This window comes from Mixophyes fleayi, chromosome 8 (genome assembly GCF_038048845.1).
Source record: "Mixophyes fleayi isolate aMixFle1 chromosome 8, aMixFle1.hap1, whole genome shotgun sequence".
In the NCBI taxonomy this organism is placed as follows: domain Eukaryota; kingdom Metazoa; phylum Chordata; class Amphibia; order Anura; family Limnodynastidae; genus Mixophyes; species Mixophyes fleayi.
The window spans coordinates 1,771,594-1,790,594 of NC_134409.1; the positions used below are offsets into that span (position 1 = coordinate 1,771,594).

Genomic DNA, 19,001 nt, shown 5'->3' on the forward strand with positions numbered 1-19,001 from the left:
TAATGGTTCCTATTTATAGTTTCCTGGGCACATTTCTTTTTGGATTCATTTTTCCGGCTTTTTAGAAGACAACAAAGCTCCTAGATATTCCCAACTGGTTTCCAACTACGTTATTTGGTCTATTCCCATAGCAGGATTACATTATGACCATCAGGGTGTGGAATAGATATGGGGAACTGACTGGCTATTCATTACTGGTTCAGGAAGGTATTGTAGTGTAGGGTATTAATATACCTGTAAATCAGGATGGAGAACACCTTCTGCATCAGGGCCTCCCACCTCCTGCGGCCGCTGGAGGTGAGACACATACAGATGATATTTACTCTGTGTCACAGCCAAGAACTATTTGACCAGGAACCAGGAGTCCTATTCAGTTATCAATATTTAAACAGAGGCACACGGCAGGCTGGGGGGGGGCTGATAAAGCAGAGAGGGCGGGGCCACAAGTTTACTGAATGGAAGTTCTCGTCAATGTGTTTATTTATCAACGGTGACCTGTGCTGTTAGTTGGATGAAGGATTGGGACGCTTTGGGCAGCTCAGGTCAGTCTGACGAGGAGATTTATAGGGGGGGGTCAGAGGGACAGAAGCCACTGATGGAATACTAATATCAGTGCACTAGTCACAGGCCACTGCAGTAGCCAGGGCAAGTTACAATGAGAACGAGGGACGGTTTATTAAAGGATAGGTCATGTCATAAATTACAATTAGAACGGTCTGATGCCAGGGTCTCTGCAGTTCGGGGGTACTCATCCTGTCTGGCATTGGTCTGGACCCTACACCCCTGTATGGACAACACACAGCGCTGTGTGCGAGTACTCTCAGAACAGGAGTACCACCGCTACAATCCATCAGAACTGAGCACTGTGGGTGGAGGAGAAGAATTGTCTCAGAGACACCCTCTTGTCACTTCTACTAAGCGTGTTTCTTTATGCTTCTATTTGCCTTTCAGCCATGCGTTTATGTAATCCTGTAATATGACAACTCTGTCGTTCTTTCTGCAGGATCCAGTCAACAGCTAAGAAAATACATAACTGTCTAATAATATGAAGCATCTCTCTCCCGGACTGCAAGACTCCCAAATTCCAGCTACCTCTCCAAACCACCACAAATACAGAGTTTTACAAATCACCATCTTGTTTTTTAACATGATAAAAATACAAAAATCAGATTTGCTAAGCCGCAGTTTGCCAAAAAAAAAAAAAGAAGAAAAGGTGATTGGGAGAGGAGAGATGCATGATGCCATTCAGATCATAAGAGGAATTTTGGGGCAAATATTATTTATTGATTGTGGGAACACCTGTAGTTGCACCAATGTGCATGCTGGCACTTACAGTAATTATATAATAATAATTATTGCCCCATTAGCAATCAAAATATTATTGCCCCCTTAATGCAATTATATATACTAATAATGCAATAATAATATACCCTTAATATAATGAAAAATAAAATTTGCCCCCATAAGATATTTATAAATTAAATTTTGTCCCCATAATCAATAAATAACAATTGCCCCCATAATTCATAAGTCAGCGGTTCCTCCTTTGATGTTCTGAATGGCCGGATAGCTCAAACAGTGTGTATCCCATTTCTAAGAATACATTTCGGGGTATCGTTTGATTTGTATTCCTTTCAGATCAGTAAGACAGTGACCTTGCAGGCACAGTGTTCTGTATATTGTCTGTCCCCCTGATTCATGGCACTGGGATATTTACAGCCAGAGAGGGGCAGGAAGGAAGGAGCCGCGCGATGCACACAGATGTCCCCCTCATTCAGAGGCGCTCAGCCTGAAGTAAGGACAGAACAAGCTTCTATTGCAACCTTAGCAGCAAGGAGCCAGTCTCTCGGCCAAATGTTTCCTTCGCCAATGCAAGACCCTGACAACATCGCCATCTTACCGTCTATCGCCCCGCGCAGAATCCCTCCTCTAACAATTTCTAGTGGTCGCCAATTTGTTGTATCTCCCTTTACACTTCATATACTGTAATGAAAAATATATATCTGTGTTTGTTTTAACACAGGGATTTGTGGGAAGTTTTGGGGGCCCCAGTATAAAATAAACAAATTTTCCCATTTTATTTGGTATTCCGGCACTCACCACTTAGGGACACGGTTGTTCCCCTGTAAACCCGGTCTAACCATAGGATCAGGTGTAACGGAAGAGGGGTGTAAAGTTATGGGATGAAATCAGCAACAAAGGCTTTTATCTCATGTTAAGTACAAGGGTACTCCCATGCCTGGGAATATAGCATACAGCTGGGACATTACAGGAGGGGCCCCGGGGCCCTGTCAGCTCTAACAACAAATGACAGGATTGTAATTTCAACATTTGTTTATGCCAATGATCACTGACTAGTGTCTTTTATAACTAATGAATCACCTGAACGGCATGAGCGTCGCGCGTAGTTACATGAGTATTGTACTGAGCCTTAAAGCAATGTGCTGTATTGTCCCATTGTCATTAGGTGTCCTACATGAGGTTTCTTGGCCCCACGAGACCATTCCATACATAGTACTAAAAGCCGATACTAAACACACCATAGATCCTATAGAAGCTGGTAACCAATGGTATTTATCACATGGTAACAAGCGCCATAACAAAATTTGTCATAGCAAAACTCCCAAGGAGCGAACGCACATTAAACTATTTGGGCGCATATTCTCTATGCAAATTATTAGATAGCAGGAACCCAGATATTCAAACTGATTTATATGGTTGAACACAAATAGAAATAATCACAATTTTCAGGTCAGGGGGTACCCAGACTATGCCTTATGGCAAACGATGACCCCTTGTGCCAATGACAAACACATTGCAAGTAACAGGAGCCATTTCTGCTACACAGGGGTCGGTGAGGACCCCCAACTGTTAGACACTGTGGATGCCCAGTGATAGTGGCCCATGTAATCTCAATAACATCTATACTGGTTACTTAGAAAGCCAATTATATCTGGATTATTACAATAATGGATAATGTATAAGGACAGATGTCCATTCAATCATATATTTGGCCTCCATGGTTAAGGTATTTAATTTCTGGCAGGACAACAATGCCCCAATGCATGCACAAATATTCACACCCCCAATATGAAGGGCTGAGATGTCCTGGAAGTGACTCAGGGGTGGAACTCTAACTTCATGAGGAAGAGAAAACTCGGTGGTCACAATACAACATTAATGTAATATCCTCACTAAATAACTAACTTCAGGAGATTTCTAGATCTGTTTCTATGGATTTAATGTCTCTATGATGTCAATTCATATGGAGATCAGGAGAAAACACTATAGAAATCTAGTTAAAAAAAAGAAAAAAAAGAAAAAAAAGAAAAACAAAAAAAAAAAAGAAATAAAAAAAAAAGTAAAATATCATTCCTAAAATAATTATTAAGTGTATAAAAGGTATAATTAGAACTGATTTAATCAGCAGCAGCATGTGAAACGGATGTTGGTAATAATGGAATGAGTAACTCTGGGTGAGAGAATATAGCAGCCCCGATCCTACGGGTTGTTAGTCTGCGCATCAGTCGCTGTATATAATATATCTCAGTACTTGTGGGGTAACCACAGCCCCGTTCCCAACTTATAGGAATCTCAGCAAACCGCATCATTCAATGTACAGAAGGTCACCTAGAAGGAAAAGTTTAATCTATGAAAGGAATCCATAATGTCTGTATAATTTCTGTCTATCCAGAAACAGAGAATTATCTGTAGAAATGGTCTAAATGGTGCAGGGATCAGTGATCGTACAGAGGATGGGAGAACAGGAAAATGAGGGTGAGGGGAACAGAAAAACAACACAGTAGAAATTCTTACGCGAATACAAAAATATAAAATGTAACAATCACCGCAGACACCTGCACTAAATGAGCCAAGATCAGGTTTACAAAAACTAAAAGTTGTAACAAGGTTTCAGGCAGTTACTGGTTCTGTCAAAATTTGTTGCTCTGAATTTGTATCTGCGACAAAATAGCTGCTAAAGTGCAGAAAAGATCTGTTAGCGCCTGTCTGATTGTTCATGGAGGATGAAGAGCGACGCACGTAGATGAAACACATCCCGGCATTGACTACTTACCACACACAGCCCCATCGCCACTTTCTCCGGATCAGTGGAACCTAAACAAGCGATTTCTCTCGGCCAGCTAATCCGAGGAAGACTGGAAGGGGGGAGACCCTCAGGTGCGTTTTGTGCGAGTCTGGCTACTGAGCTGGCCCCTAGGATTGGAGATGAAGACATACAGCATTTCAGGGGCGGATGAGAGAAGAAAGAGAAGAGAGGGAGAAAGTTACTGGTTCCTGATATAAATCCGCACAGGACAATACCGCTCTGCGGAAGTGTATGTTATGTGAAAGACGCACACATCGTTTATCTGCCAGCCTGACAAGCTTTCAAACTGCTTGAAACTTATTAAGTCTCTGGCACGGCCATAAAATATGCAGAGGAGGGGAGCGGAGACTCATTCAGGACTCGTTCCCCATCCACATGCTCACCAACACTTTCCCCTCTACTTTCTATTCAGCCCTTGTTGCCGTGAAAGGCACAGAAGCTCAGAGCCCCCCCACTTTCATACCCTGACAAAGGAAGGGAACTTATGACCTTTCCTTTTTGGTATCTCAACTAACTTGGAAGACAACAAAACATTTAAAGCCAGGATAGGGGGGCGAGCAAAGGAAACGATTATTTTGCACATGAAACCTTTGTACGACCGAAGAATTCCCCCCCTTCTCTTTTATCATCTGTTCTGCCACCCATATCTTGCTATGTGCCACGTCCCAGCATTTACATGTTGAGGAGGGGAGGAAGCCCCCCTTGCGGGCTCCCCAGAAAGGTATAATAAGTCAGTGGAGATGGAAATAATTCCACAGTGAGTGCATACAGTCTCCCCGGGAGCCTGGTACAATGAGCCATTGACACAAATGTGTCCTTGTACAGATCACTCCAACCTCCTATCTGCCCTCTCACCAGCTTCTCCTCCGGAACATAGAAGTGAGGACACGACCACTAGAGGCAGCGCTGAGCATGGGGGATATTTACATGTGTGGCAGCTTCTACTTATAGTAATAGATGGAGGTAAAGAAGACTTTACTTCCAGATAATATGTCTGTAAGCTGTATAATTATATATGGTTAGATGAGATTTGACGGCTATATAATATCCATATCTACACACACAGAAAACTGAAGATGAAATAAACCATTCCCACTAATGTGGTTTATTTAACTTTTTGCTGTTGATGTAAAGTCATACAATGGGGCATAACATGCAGCCAGTTGGGGGTGTGTACACCCCACTCTACCCTGCAGGCGAGACCCCAGAAAACAATCATGTTGCCCATTTAGATGAATATTTGGTAGTACAGATGGCACAGAAACAAGTGGGGAGGTCCTGGCACTCCATGTGGTGGAATCAGAGGCTGGCTGGCAAAACTTTACCCGTGGGAGGAAGGGTGGGCAGGGGAAACTCTGCTCAGCAGTCTATTTTAAAAGGTAGCCCAGTGACCCAATCCAAGGTGGCACCCTATGGGACTGATCCAGGGTGCATATGCCCCCCTGCCCCTGGGTGGAATCACTGCGTGTCTGTGCGAATTGACACAGTGGGCTGCACATATCATGTTACTGGTGCAGGGGCTTCGTTTGATACCATTTGTAGTACGCACAGAGGTCCAGGGGTAGCTGGGACATCACTGCCTACCTGCTCCTGCCCGATAACCTCACTGGTTCCTAGTTCACGTATAAGCTATATTTTCACAAATAATGGTTCAGCCAACAAAATGGCGGCCTCCATTAGCTGGATACATTTCATGAATATTTTTATATCTCTGTATTATCCACACCCAAAGCTGTAGTACAGGAATATAACTATGTAAATAATTATCTATGGCCATTTCTGATAATAAAAAATATTACAGTCACATGTCTACCGTGACCCACCTGCTACACAACGTCCGCTCCCGTTTTATCTCCCTGCTGTATTATATAAATAACGGGAATAGAGTGATGGTTCCCCTGGCGCTGTGCCCTGCGGCGCCATGCTGCGGTGTATACTACATTATATGGGACTTACGGACCAGGCAGAATATTTAGGAGTTGGGACAGTACAAATCTGTCTGCAGAAACGTATGGGAAATATCCCACAACACAGCGATACCATTCCCCACATCCCAACATCTGCCGACTAATAAGGGGTTAACCAGGAGAACCGGGGAGGGCAGAACTCCGCTCTGTGTCCTTTAATGAAGCCTCATTAGAGGCATCCAGCTGCTTCTCAATCCTTCTCCTCCTGCATCTATTACACACCCGATTACACAACTGCCCCCCACCCCTGTGATCTGCCTTCACTAAGGAAACCACGGACACACAGGGAAAGATTTCACTTCTTGTGGGTGCTCTATTTCCATAGACTAAAGAATCCCTTAGTGTTCTGGTGAGTGGATAGAAAAACACTTGGGAGAGATCGGGTGGATTCACTAAACAGTAACGCGACAGACGCAACTTCCACCACATATTTATTTCCTCATCGTCCTAGTGAAGTGTTGTGGGTACAACATCAATCTGCAGTGTATAATATCCACGGATATTATATCCGATGATCCAGGAGTGACACAAAGTCTCTTGGATTGTCGGGGTTCAGGCCCCATCATTTTATGTATGATCACTCGGATTCTGATCAACCGAGAACTTCTCCAGTGGTTTTCTCTACCACAGCAATTTCTTTATTTAGTTGGGGGAGGGGCTCTTTCTTTTGGTACCATTGTAAATATCTTTTCATCTGATGGGTTTGTATGGGGGTAGTCGAAAAAATAAAAGTGTAAAAATGCACTTTCATTATTTTCCATAAACAACTTTCAGACTTACGTCAACCCACAAATATCCTCTTATTTTATGTTTACAAGGATACAGAACATGCAGATATTATTATTTATTAGTAGATTTAGGTCATTTCTATCACGCAGGAAACAGCGGTAACCCCATAACCTGCGATTCCTGTCCTACGCTGGGTCGTATGGAGATAGACAAGTGTAACCGCGTGTACAGTAACACGTGACACGCCCTGCTGGTGACCAGCTCATCCATTTACTAAGGGACACAGGTGAGATGTCTACACTTCACCCTCTCACCTGGCTGCCATCAGGCGCCGTGTAAATCTTATGCGTCCATTACCGGAGGGATAAGTAACTGACCCGGGCCGAGTGCCATCGGAACCACAAAAGTTCTAAGCTGAGCCTAATGGCGTTCTACACATGAGAAAGTCATGGACGTAAATCCTTGCGCAATGGCAGGGGAGGAGTTAATATCTGATATAAATAGACTTTCCCAGACACACTCAGGCACCTTGTTATCCCCTGGTACAGATACCACAAACACACAAATAACATTTTATAGGAAGGTTGGACACGGTTACAAATTTAGCAGCCACATTAGAGCCAACAGAGATCTATACATCACATCCAACAAAGGGACAATTTGGAAGGGTCACAGGAGGGGGCTGTACCTCCAACGAGGGCAGAATAGATTCATATTAGATTCTTTAATTAGCAATTAGAAGAACGTCTAAAACAACCAACAAAACTGTTGTTCCCATTTGTCCAATTCGCAAAAAATTAATCTACAGGACAACATGTGATTTGTTTGTTCCCGACAAATATATGCCCCAGATTAGTGCTCTGCATTAATATCAGGATTATTTCCGGTTTAGCAGGTTTTGCACCTATTGGAATTTCAAAGAGGAATCTGAAACAAGCTCATGTATCACAGGGGGCGATGCTAGAATGTAACAGTATCCGGTGTGACTATATGGCTGTATCGCAACACACAGGGTGGACGTCCCGCTAACAGTGATCCCCTATAGAAAATGCTGCAGCGTGATGTGATCCAACTGTTACTGTGCATCGTTGTCTAATTATATAATGTCACAACAACGTTATCCATTAAATAAGTATATTCAATAAAGAAAATATATATATATTCATCTAGAACATGGCTCATAATAATGTCGGTCACACAGGAGCTGTTTTACTGTGGATTTTAAATGCTACAAAACAAGGCTTTTCACACACATGAAGTGCTGGTTTCCAGTCTTATTTGGACAGGATTATATATACATTTTATAACCATTTGATTATCTACAACCCCCCCCCCCCCCATCCCAAATCCAAAAAACAGGATACTTCCCTTCTACTTCTAATTACACGGGTGTCATCCGGCTCTACCCATCTGTCACTTCAGGGAGGATTCAGTTATATTGAGCGCTGCTGAGTGATTCATTCCCCCCCCCCCCCAGGTATTATGAACAGAAAGGTATTGGGTGTGGGGGGGACACTGGGGTGGATTGGTCAACATAAGCTGTCAGGATGATCAGCATGGGTGGCGGACAGGGCCTAATGCACGGGTGGGGGACAAGGGCGGAACCAGGTGGTGGGCACGTAGTAATTACTGAAATGACGTGGGCGGAGTCAAGTGGCAGCCCTATAATTAACAAGTCCTGAAATCACTGCACATGTATGCTGTAAGAATGATTATGTATCCTATGGTATGCACCATCATGTCTGTGATTCCACTATGTACATATATTGGAGGACTCTTCACCTGTGAGTACATCTTATGCAGCATCTTTATTTTAGATGTTTGGTTTGGGACAGAGTAAAGCAGCATGCTGGTACGTCTGCGCCACTCCAGAGATTCTTTTAAACATTTCCTTGCAGAATAAGTAACTTTATAACAAATAAGAACGTAACTTTATTTTCACTAAAGCCATTCACTGCGCACAGGGTATCAGCTAGAACGTCACTAAGAAGAACACAGATCCCATGGTTAGGACGGATCAGATAGCACATACTGCGTTAACACTGCGTCCTGCGCTAAGGAGGACAGAGGCGTTTACCATAAGAATCAATCAGCTCTATAGCGGCTGAGTACAGGGTCACACCACTGGTCTACGGTCCTCAGGCTTAGAACCACAGAGGTGTCGGGGGGGAGGGGGGGGGGGGGGGTCATGTCGCTGTCCAGCAGGAGGAAAATGATCTATTCATTCACAGACATTTATAGATCCTGGATACTACTGTATGTAATGTGACCCAGGAAACTAGACCTCAGGCCCCAGCAGACGTCTTTCTTCTCCACCTGTTGAACGTATTAAATTAATGACAATTTTACTCTGCATAAACATTTTGTTTTTTTCCCAGGAAATATAACCTTTCAAAAAGGAGTTCTAGATTGTGAGCACAATCTTCTCTGCCGTATGCATTTGTCTTCCAATGAAACACGTGATTAGACAGTGTTACAGAAACATTGGCACTATATAAATGATAAATCCTCCTTCACTTTGTGCAAAGCTGCAAATTTAAAAAACTAAAATCGCTCTGAACACATTTCACTGGCTGATTAGTTATTCTTTGTAATAATTATTGATTTAGGAAGCGATGACGTCTCCCACAGGAAGGCAGTAAAAATATAAAGGACATTGTCTCCATGTTCTGTAAATGTTTTTATTAATACACAGTGAGGACCTGCTCAAAGAGCTTACAATATAAAGAAAGTGGGATAGAAGAGTTTGGAACACATAGGTAAAGGCTGATTATTCCTGGGTCAGGTGACAGATGTTTTATATAAATATTATAAACAATAAATTATTGCCTCACTGGCTGATCATTTCCATGTAATGATCTTCTATTGATGTGATACAGCAGGGGTAGGCACCAGAATATGGCTGTAGAGGGGCACGAATGTAAATTTGGGTATGGCTAAATTCTTGCTGGAAGAATTAAGCGTTTGGTCGCTCACAAACATGGGAGAAGCGGGGAGGAAAGTTCTGTCTGTAGGACCCTCCAATGCTCTTTAGAGCAAGATAATGGGCAGCACAGTAGCTCAGTGGTTAGCACTTCTGCCTCACAGTGCTGAGTTCAATTCCGGACCATGGCCTTATCTGTGAGGAGTTTATATGTTCTCCCCGTGTTTGCGTGGGTTTCCTCCGGGTGCTCCGGTTTCCTCCCACACTCCAAAAGCATACTGGTAGGTTAATTGGCTGCTATCAATATTGACCATAGTCTCTCTCTCTCTCTGTCTGTATGTGTGTGTATTAGGGAATTTAGACTGTAAGCTCCAATAGGGCAGGGACTGATGTGAATGAGTTCTCTGTACAGCGCTGCGGAATCAGTGGCGCCATATAAATATATGGTGATGATGATAATGATAGGAAGGTTACTTTATATATAAATTATAGAGGAGGGAAGAGATAAATCTGCATCTGTAACGAGCAGGTTCCGGTGCAGTTAGATTTCTACGGCACCAGGAGAAGCCATAGTGCAGAATTTGCGTTCTGTACTACACAGAGTTAATAACTGAATGGGTTTAGTAACTTCGGAGATGAAATGCCAGAGATCAGACAAGGTCTGTGATGAATGGTAAATATAGAAAACGAACAGACGTGGAGCAAACGGCCCCTGTCTGCTGTCATTGCCGATCTAAGCATTTGTTTATCAGACTCCGTGCACCGTTCACATTACTGTCCGGAGCTCAGGATGTCGCTGCCCCAAAGAAGGTTTCTCCTAATTCCTTCACAGAGGATGAGTCATGCCGGCCCCAGACCCTACACCGAGCCCCCCTGAGTCATCCCACCCCCCTGTTCCATGTCAGCTCTGGACGCCCATCTCATTCTCTCCTTCCAATTCTATATCTCTCCACATTTGGAGGATTTGGCTTGGAGGGACCCAGCTGTTGCCACGTGCGTAACTACAAAGTGCCCTCGTGGGAGAACACGTCCAAAAGGCAACTGGAGCACAAACAAGCCGTCCGGAGCGCGCAGAGAGAGGGAGTCGTGAGCTAGGAGAACATATGGGTTCCTGACACGATAGTCAACAACCACCCAGGCAGGTCAGCTGGCCACGTGGCTATCCACATGTCCGGCCTCAGTGCCCTGCGCTACGTCTACCACACCGGTGCCACACTCAAAACCTAAACCGACTAGTTCTAGAGAGTGAAAATCAGTTCTGGAGAACCGAGAGTACCTTCTCTCAAGGTCACTATATATGATACAAGGACCAATGGTTATGGTGTATTAATAAAATTATAAATCGCACCAGAATAGAGGACAATTATCTGATCAGTGGTCCTTAGACTTTTATGGTCCACAGACCCCTTTAATAATCTGATATCTGTGAATATTCTCCCTAGAATAAAAGTACAACAGCCAAATAAAAGTATATTAGACATTGTAAGCCTACCATAAAACATCCTATATATGGTGTGTACATGTATATATAAAGGATCTACTTGCAATACACACTATATTGATATGTATAACATGCAGGGTATGGAAAAAGTATACATATTACATATGTGGTATAGCAGAGAAGGAAATATCATCACCACATTTAATCTTGTAATCCGATGTCTAGAACATACGACACACGGTGGCACAGTGGTTAGCAGGGGTCATACGTTTGAGTCCTACCAGGGCCCTATCTATGTACAGTTTATATGTTCTTAGGGGCAGATTCAATATTCAACATCAATGTTCAGATGCGCCTATTGCCAGCTATTACGGTAAGAAATCTCCAGCATGATGTGTCTCCGCGGACTCTTCGAGGCACCGCTTCAATTTGCGCCAAACTGAGTCTGATCCTTACACCTTAAGCTCCAATGGGGCAGGGACGGATGTAAATGATTCCAGAGGTCAGCAGCTGCCTCACCCTCTGTAACAATGTTAAGAGCTTTGAATCCTACTGGGTTAATTTACAATCAATGTGTAGTAACCGATAGCAATCAATCAACAAATAGCGCCGAGATCAAGTGCAAGACAAACAATGAAATTAAATATCTGATTGGATGCTGTGTGAACGACCCAGCTGCGGGGGCAGCACGGTGGCTCAGTGGTTAGCACTTCTGTCTCACAGCACTGGGGTCATGAGTTCGATTCCCACCCATGGCCTTATCTGTGTGGAGTTTGTTGTTCTCCTCGTGTTTGCATGGGTTTCCTCCAGGTGCTCCAGTTTCCTCCCACACTCCAAAAACATACTGGTGGGTTATTTGGCTGCTATCAAATTGACCTGTGTGTGTGTTTGGGAATTTAGACTGTAATCTCCAATGGAGCAGGGACTGATGTGAGTGTGTTTCCTGTACAGCGCTGCGGAATTAGTGGCGCTATATAAATTAAGGATGAGCGGGCTCGGATTCCGCTAATCCTAGCCCACCCGAACAGTGCGGATCCGAGCACTGTTCGGGAACTTCCGGGCGCCAAACGAAGCCAAACCGAGGCTATGACATCCAAGTCTCGCGTCGGATCTCGCGAGACTCGGATGTCATTAATACTCACCTTGCGGCCGCCATCTTCATTTCGCCTGACATCAGGGAAGAGGGAGGGTGTGTAGGGTAGTGGTGCTCCTGCTTGATCAGTGCTCTGTCCTTGCTGAGTCCAGTGGTGCTTTATGCCTGTGTCCTTGCTGAGTCCAGTAGTGCTTTTGTCCTGTGCTCTGTCCTGCTGAGTCCAGTGGTGCTTTAGTCCTGTGCTTAGTTGTGCTAAGTCCATACATTTTTTATAATTATTAAAATCTCTTCAAAATTGCAAAAAACAATTTATTTTAAAAATGATACAAAATTAATAAAAAAAATAAATATTTAAGCAGTTCCAGAGAATAGGTACTGCAATCTATATTACATTTACTACGTTCATTCTTTAAGCAGTTCCAGAGAATAGGTACTGCAATCTATATTACATTTACTACGTTCATTCTTTAAGCAGTTCCAGAGAATAGGTACTGCAATCTATATTACATTTAATACGTTCAATTTTTAAGCAGTGCAAGAGAATAGGTGCTGCAATCTATATTACAAGAGAAAGTGAGGGAGGAGCTGGTAAACCATTGCGATTCCACCAAGCATGTAGCTCTTGTGGATGAAGCCCTTCTTACACTTTGATGATATATTGTGGCCCCGGTACCAAATTGGGTACCGGGCCCACTCCATTACGCAGTTCAGAAAGCTACCTCGGTGCAACGTTTTGGACTAAAAAGAATATTGTGAGGTGTGAGGTGTTCAGAATAGACTGGAAATTAGTGGAAATGATTGTTATTGAATGTTATTGAGGTTAATAATAGCGTAGGAGTGAAAAAAAAACAAAAAAATGGATTTTAGCGCTTTTTATGCTTTTTTAAAAATAAATCAGAACCAAAACCTTTCGTCAGGTGTTTTGGCAAAACAAATCAGAACCCAAAACCTCAAGCTAATCAGAACCCAAAACACTAAAAGTGCCCGGTGCACACCCCTAATATAAATAAATGATGATGATGATCTCAGTTACCTCGGCCCGAGCAGTGCGGCAGAAGAAAGAGCAATAACTCTGCATGTCTGCAGGTGGTCATATGCAGCATCATGAGACCTAATTGTAGGCGCAACAATGCAGCCTGTATATCTGTAATTAGATGGCTGATCTGGCCTGTCCAACGCAACGCTTTACTGACAATATATAATTCCTATTCGTGTCACTGCTGTAACATGAAGCAGAGATCCGCTTCATGTTACAGCAGTGACACGAATAGTCAGCACCTAGAACCATTATTTTTTAGGAGAAAGCGTTGGAAATGTGAAGCTGAACGTCTGGGATTTGTCACTGGATATCGCTGCTACACTCTAAGGATTGTGGGCATTTTCTGCTTGGCATTGGCCCAGAAGCCCCACAGCCCCACGGATGGGTTGAGAATAGGTCCTGGCAAGCTGTTTAGACAGTAGGATGTGGGCTGGATACATTCTAGTAACATAGTATCTGGCCCATATTAATGATGTTAGGCCAAGATGAAGTAACGCAGAGAAGACGAGGTAGAGGTCTATGGGGACAGCTGTAAGCCCCGATAATTAGGTAATGCTGAACAAATCTATGATTTCTCGACATGAAATGTGTACAAGTGGATAAAACCATTAGAGAGAGAGCAGCCAGTGTAACTAAGATCACTGTGTACGTGAAAACAAAAGAAAGTCAGGCGCTGTGAAACAAACAATATCTAAGTCACTATGTGTCAGCATATACAGAAGGGGTTTTTATATTTTTCAAAACTCACAAATCAATGTTCTTAGCGGTAACTCCCAGACAATAAGTTTTCCATATGCCCCAACACAACTTTCACTCTGTGTAATAAAGTATTAAACAGAGCACAGAGGAACATTAGCTGGAGTGGTGGGTGGGGGTCTGCGACGTCTCTGTAGGGGTAAGGGGATCTCACCATATGGTTAAGAAGGGTCCGTCGTACAGCGTGATTGACAGTAGCAGAGGAAGGTGACACTGTGGTGGGAAAGAGCGAAACATACGGATCACGGAATGCTGCTTCAGCGCCCCCCTCTGGGCAGATTTTCCAGGTCATAGGCCTATTGTACATATTCGGATGATTGCCTGCACTTGTACCCATCTGTGGCTGCTCCTCACCCTAGGCTAAGGATCTCACAACGCTGCGCAGTGCGCTGATCTGTCATCATAACAGGGAAACACATTGGTGAATTAACCGCTTCACTACAGCACATTCATTTCTATATGTGCGGTGTCTGTAGAGGAATGTGCAGGTAGGATGAGAACACTATATATGTATAGTTAATGTTACTTACTATAAAGGTAGAGTTTATTAAATCGATTTGATTATGGTGGATTTGGGCCATAATTCAAGTATCATTGTCCTTCCATATAATTTCCCCGTGGCTCAGTATCTCTCTGTCCTCACTCTCTCCCACCATGATTACTGCCGTCTCCGTTATTTACCCAATAATAGAAGGCTATCTGTGTAATTCCAACTTCAATGCTCCCTCTTACAGCCTGACCCCCCAGTCACAAATCACTTTGTATTTCACCTTCAAAGACTTATCTGATCCAATTTACACTTCACCCTGACCGCGCCATATGTTGTTATATCGCATCCATCTGCCACACACAGCCCCCGTAACTTCCTCCCGGCATCCAGAAACACAGAGCTGCAGACAGATTCCAGGGACCCGATAGTGGAACTAATAGGAGAAAATGCCTCTTTGCACCTGCACAACCCATGCAGCGATACAGGGGGATAAATGCAATTTTTATTTTGCATGCAGTGAAGTACTGTCTGCTGTTGCCAGTAGCGCACAGGTACTGGCGGCTCCGTTATCAGATAGACCCCCAGTCCAATTCCGAATCTGTCCACATGTTTTACATTTACCCCCTGTAGTGTCACACAGTTTGTCCAGGTGTAAGATCCTGGCTGGATCTACTGTACGGCTCGAGGAGGATTGTGGTAAGTAAATCATACGCAGCTTTCCTGCCTGAGCTTTTCATTCACAAAATTCATTTTAAATGTTTAATGACAGCATCATGTTTAAATAAAGCAAATGTTCATGGTGCTGTTATAATGTTTGTGGTTATTATAATACGCAACAACCTTCATCTAATTTACAGTAGACAATGTTGGATTTATTTCTAATCTAAACACCGGATGATCTGTGCGTTTATCTCTGAGGGACGAGCTGTCTGCAGGGATGACGGAATCTTAGGTCGCTGTCGTTTAACTACAAGTCTCAGGTTTGTTATGTGGAAACGATGGATACTAAGGGGGCTATTTATCAAGTATAACCCCTGTGTGGCGATAAGTCCAATCATCACCGCTCATTGGCGTACCCAGCAATTCTGCCATGGAACAGTAAGGGTTAACTTGCCGCTTTGCCGGACCAGGGATTGAAGACAACGGCATGTGTAAGCTCTCTGCTCCACTTTAAAAATAGATATTTTTTCTATATTATTATTAATTTATTTATTTTTACAAAATGTAAATATTTAAAAACCTTTATACATTAAATAAATGCTTTATGCAAAAAATCTTAATCTGTTATTACTGTGGTGGTACAAGGTTTGCCTCCAACAGGATGACCACCAGGTATTGGACAAATAAAATAAAAGGACCCGTTACGAGAAAAATCAGCCAACACTAATATGTGTCAGAACAGACCAGCAATAAATGGGAATATTCTGCTGTGAGTTGCGGCCCCCTCGCTGAGCTGGAACGCAGACAGAGAAAACTTGTGTTTGGGAACACAGAGGGGGAATGTCTGATCCGAGATGAAAGAGGAATCGTTCTACCTGCTGTGCTCACAAAGCCACGACCACGCAGGGCGACACACAGACACGCAGGACGATATACAGACACGCAGGGCGACACACAGACACGCAGGGCGATATACAGACACGCAGGGCGATATACAGACACGCAGGGCGACATACAGACACGCAGAGTGACATACAGAGCCACGACCACGTAGGGCGATATACAGACACGCAGGGTGACATACAGACACGCAGGGTGACATACAGACACGTAGGGCGACAAACAGACACGCAGGGCGACATACAGACACGCAGGGCGACACACAGACACGCAGGGCGATATACAGACACGCAGGGCGACATACAGACACGCAGAGTGACATACAGAGCCACGACCACGTAGGGCGATATACAGACACGCAGGGTGACATACAGACACGCAGGGTGACATACAGACACGTAGGGCGACAAACAGACACGCAGGGTGACATACAGACACGCAGGGCGACATACAGACACGCAGGGCGACATACAGACACGCAGGGTGACATACAGACACGCAGGGCGATAAATAGACACGCAGGGCGACAAACAGACACGCAGGGTGACATACAGACACGCAGGGCGACAAACAGACACGCAGGGTGACATACAGACACGCAGGGCGACAAACAGACACGCAGGGTGACATACAGACACGCAGGGCGACATACAGACACGCAGGGCAACATACAGACACGCAGCGTGACATACAGACATGCAGCGTGACATACAGACACGCAGAGTGACATACAGAGCCACGACCACGTAGGGTGACATACAGACACGCATGGCGACATACAGACACCAGGGTGACATACAGACATGCAGCCGGATGCAGAGTATAATCTCCTGAACGTACTCCGTCCATGAGGACTCTATATCCGGATATCCACGAGATGTAACACGTGTGCATGAGAACAGATTCTGGAACAGAAATCTTATATCTGATTATATCTACTAAGAATCTCTGTAGTACAACGCAGAATATATTAAAGTAACCCCCATATCTGACTTAATATTAAAAATAAAACCTTATCCATGGGAGAGTCACCTCACTGACCCGTTACCCACAAGCCTCTCTGCTTCATCACTGGCCAATGAGTTGTCATGACCAGCAGGGGCCAAACCCCAAACACCCGTATCAGAGGTTAGGGGGAAAGTTCAACCCCCTGTTTTGTGGCTCAAAAAAGCTTTAGTGAAAAATGACAGGAAAATTTGTCTCGCAGATTGATGGCTCCGGAGTGGTTTCTTAAGAGACGCATTCCACGTACCCGCTGGATGGAGACTAATTAATGAAAATAACCCCCCCCCCCCCCAGGAGTCTGGAGTGCTGGAGAGATAAACGGTGAATGTTATAGAGAAACTGGGGAATACAAGCGAGGAAGCGTCAGGATTGGACATGAGATGTGTTGGGCACGTGCCGCACACGAGGACATCATACTTTATTTATGTAGTGCCACCATATTACATAGCGCTGTACAGAGACTTATTTCTTAAATCACTTACATCTGTCCCTGCCCCATTGGAGCTTACAATCCAAATTCTATTTTTTTTGTTATCAAATAGGGAATTAATGTGTCTCCACATTTAGCTTCCTCAAATTGTATAATACTTATTGCCGCCAGAGCCGCCATAGCCCAGGCATGGAGAGCACCGCTCCCCCCCTCTCTGTCAAAGGTAATTACCAAAGTCCAGAATGCGTTTGAAATGGAAACACTAGATGTCCCTTATTCAATGAGACCATCTTCCCCATTGATGAAATGGTTTGAATGGCATGTCTACGTGACCGACGGGGGTGGGGCTCCTGTAAATATTTCTTCTTCTCCCCCTGCTATTGGTGGTTCTTTGTCAATAGTTGCGCCCTGATTGAGTGTTTATGTCGGGTTTTCCAAGACCTAGGCCAGGTCTGGTGAGTTAGTTTAAAGTTCCACAGTAAACTGAATACTATAAATTGTATACTGTCTGTAATTTGCAAATGCTATATTGGTGTGTTCGAACTCCCCCCCCCCCTTTTTTTTTTCTTCTGTACCCCCCATTTACTTAAAAAAAAAAATTCAATAAAAACGATTGATGATAAAAAAAAATTGTATAGAAATCCCTCTATGGGGGGCTGTGAGGGTACCGCAGTCCTCATTACCAACCGTCAGTAAATGGCAGCCAGTGAAAAATAGTCAGACTTTAGTTTGTCAGTAAAACAATATGGATCAGTACAAATATGTCATAGTGAAACTGTACACTACAAAGTCTAGGCCTCGTTATTGTCATTTCTTTCGCAATATTAGATAAAATTAGCTCTATAATGTGAAGTTACTGATCCCACTTCTCACACCATATAAACCTCAGACTGTTACATTCTATACAGAATGACGCAGCGTGATAAGGGACACGGGGGTGAGGAGATGAATCACAAATCTTAGAAACTACCGCTCAGACGTACAGGCTCCATATTGGATGTAACGGCCCTGTTGATGTAGCCGCCTGCTGTAATAATGTCCGGGACTACAAATCTCACCTAGGGGTGTGACACCCCTGCGCCTGTCGCCCATCCTGGTCTCTCCTACTCACCTATCCTCAATTGCTGGCCAAGGTTGACTCATTGTCTTCAGCATTTACCATGGGAATACAACAATATTAAAACCTTGCTACATTTTTCTTTCAGGTTTTATTTTCACTTTGGAGAACAACTATTCTCGTATGTTTTACAATGAATTTCAGTTTATACCTCTCCAGGTCACAATTTTGCACCAAAAAAGCCTTGCACCCTAGGTTGAAGCCTGATCAGCCTACTGGATAATCAGCCCTGCATCCATGGCCTGGAATGAAATGTGGACTCTGCAAAGAAAACAAAAAGTGTATTCTGGCTGCAAATGTTCCCGGCGTCGATGTATATTGTGTGTTCCTGTTTCAAAGAATT

The 19,001-nt window shown here is 43.8% G+C and overlaps 1 protein-coding gene across 5 annotated transcripts in view; it reads right to left on the reverse strand.

Annotated features, from left to right (window-relative positions):
- The window catches only part of SLC6A9 (solute carrier family 6 member 9), a 95,011-nt gene that overhangs the window by 34,719 nt on the left and 41,291 nt on the right, over positions 1-19,001 (reverse strand). Inside the window, exon 1 of one of the 5 annotated variants that reach the window (XM_075181589.1) lies at positions 4,076-4,383. The exons of the other annotated variants lie outside the window; for them this stretch is intronic. Coding sequence (XP_075037690.1) covers positions 4,076-4,237 — 162 coding nt within the window. The 5' untranslated portion in view covers positions 4,238-4,383. Of the gene's footprint in view, positions 1-4,075; positions 4,384-19,001 lie in introns of those variants that run through there. 5 annotated transcript variants of the gene reach the window in all.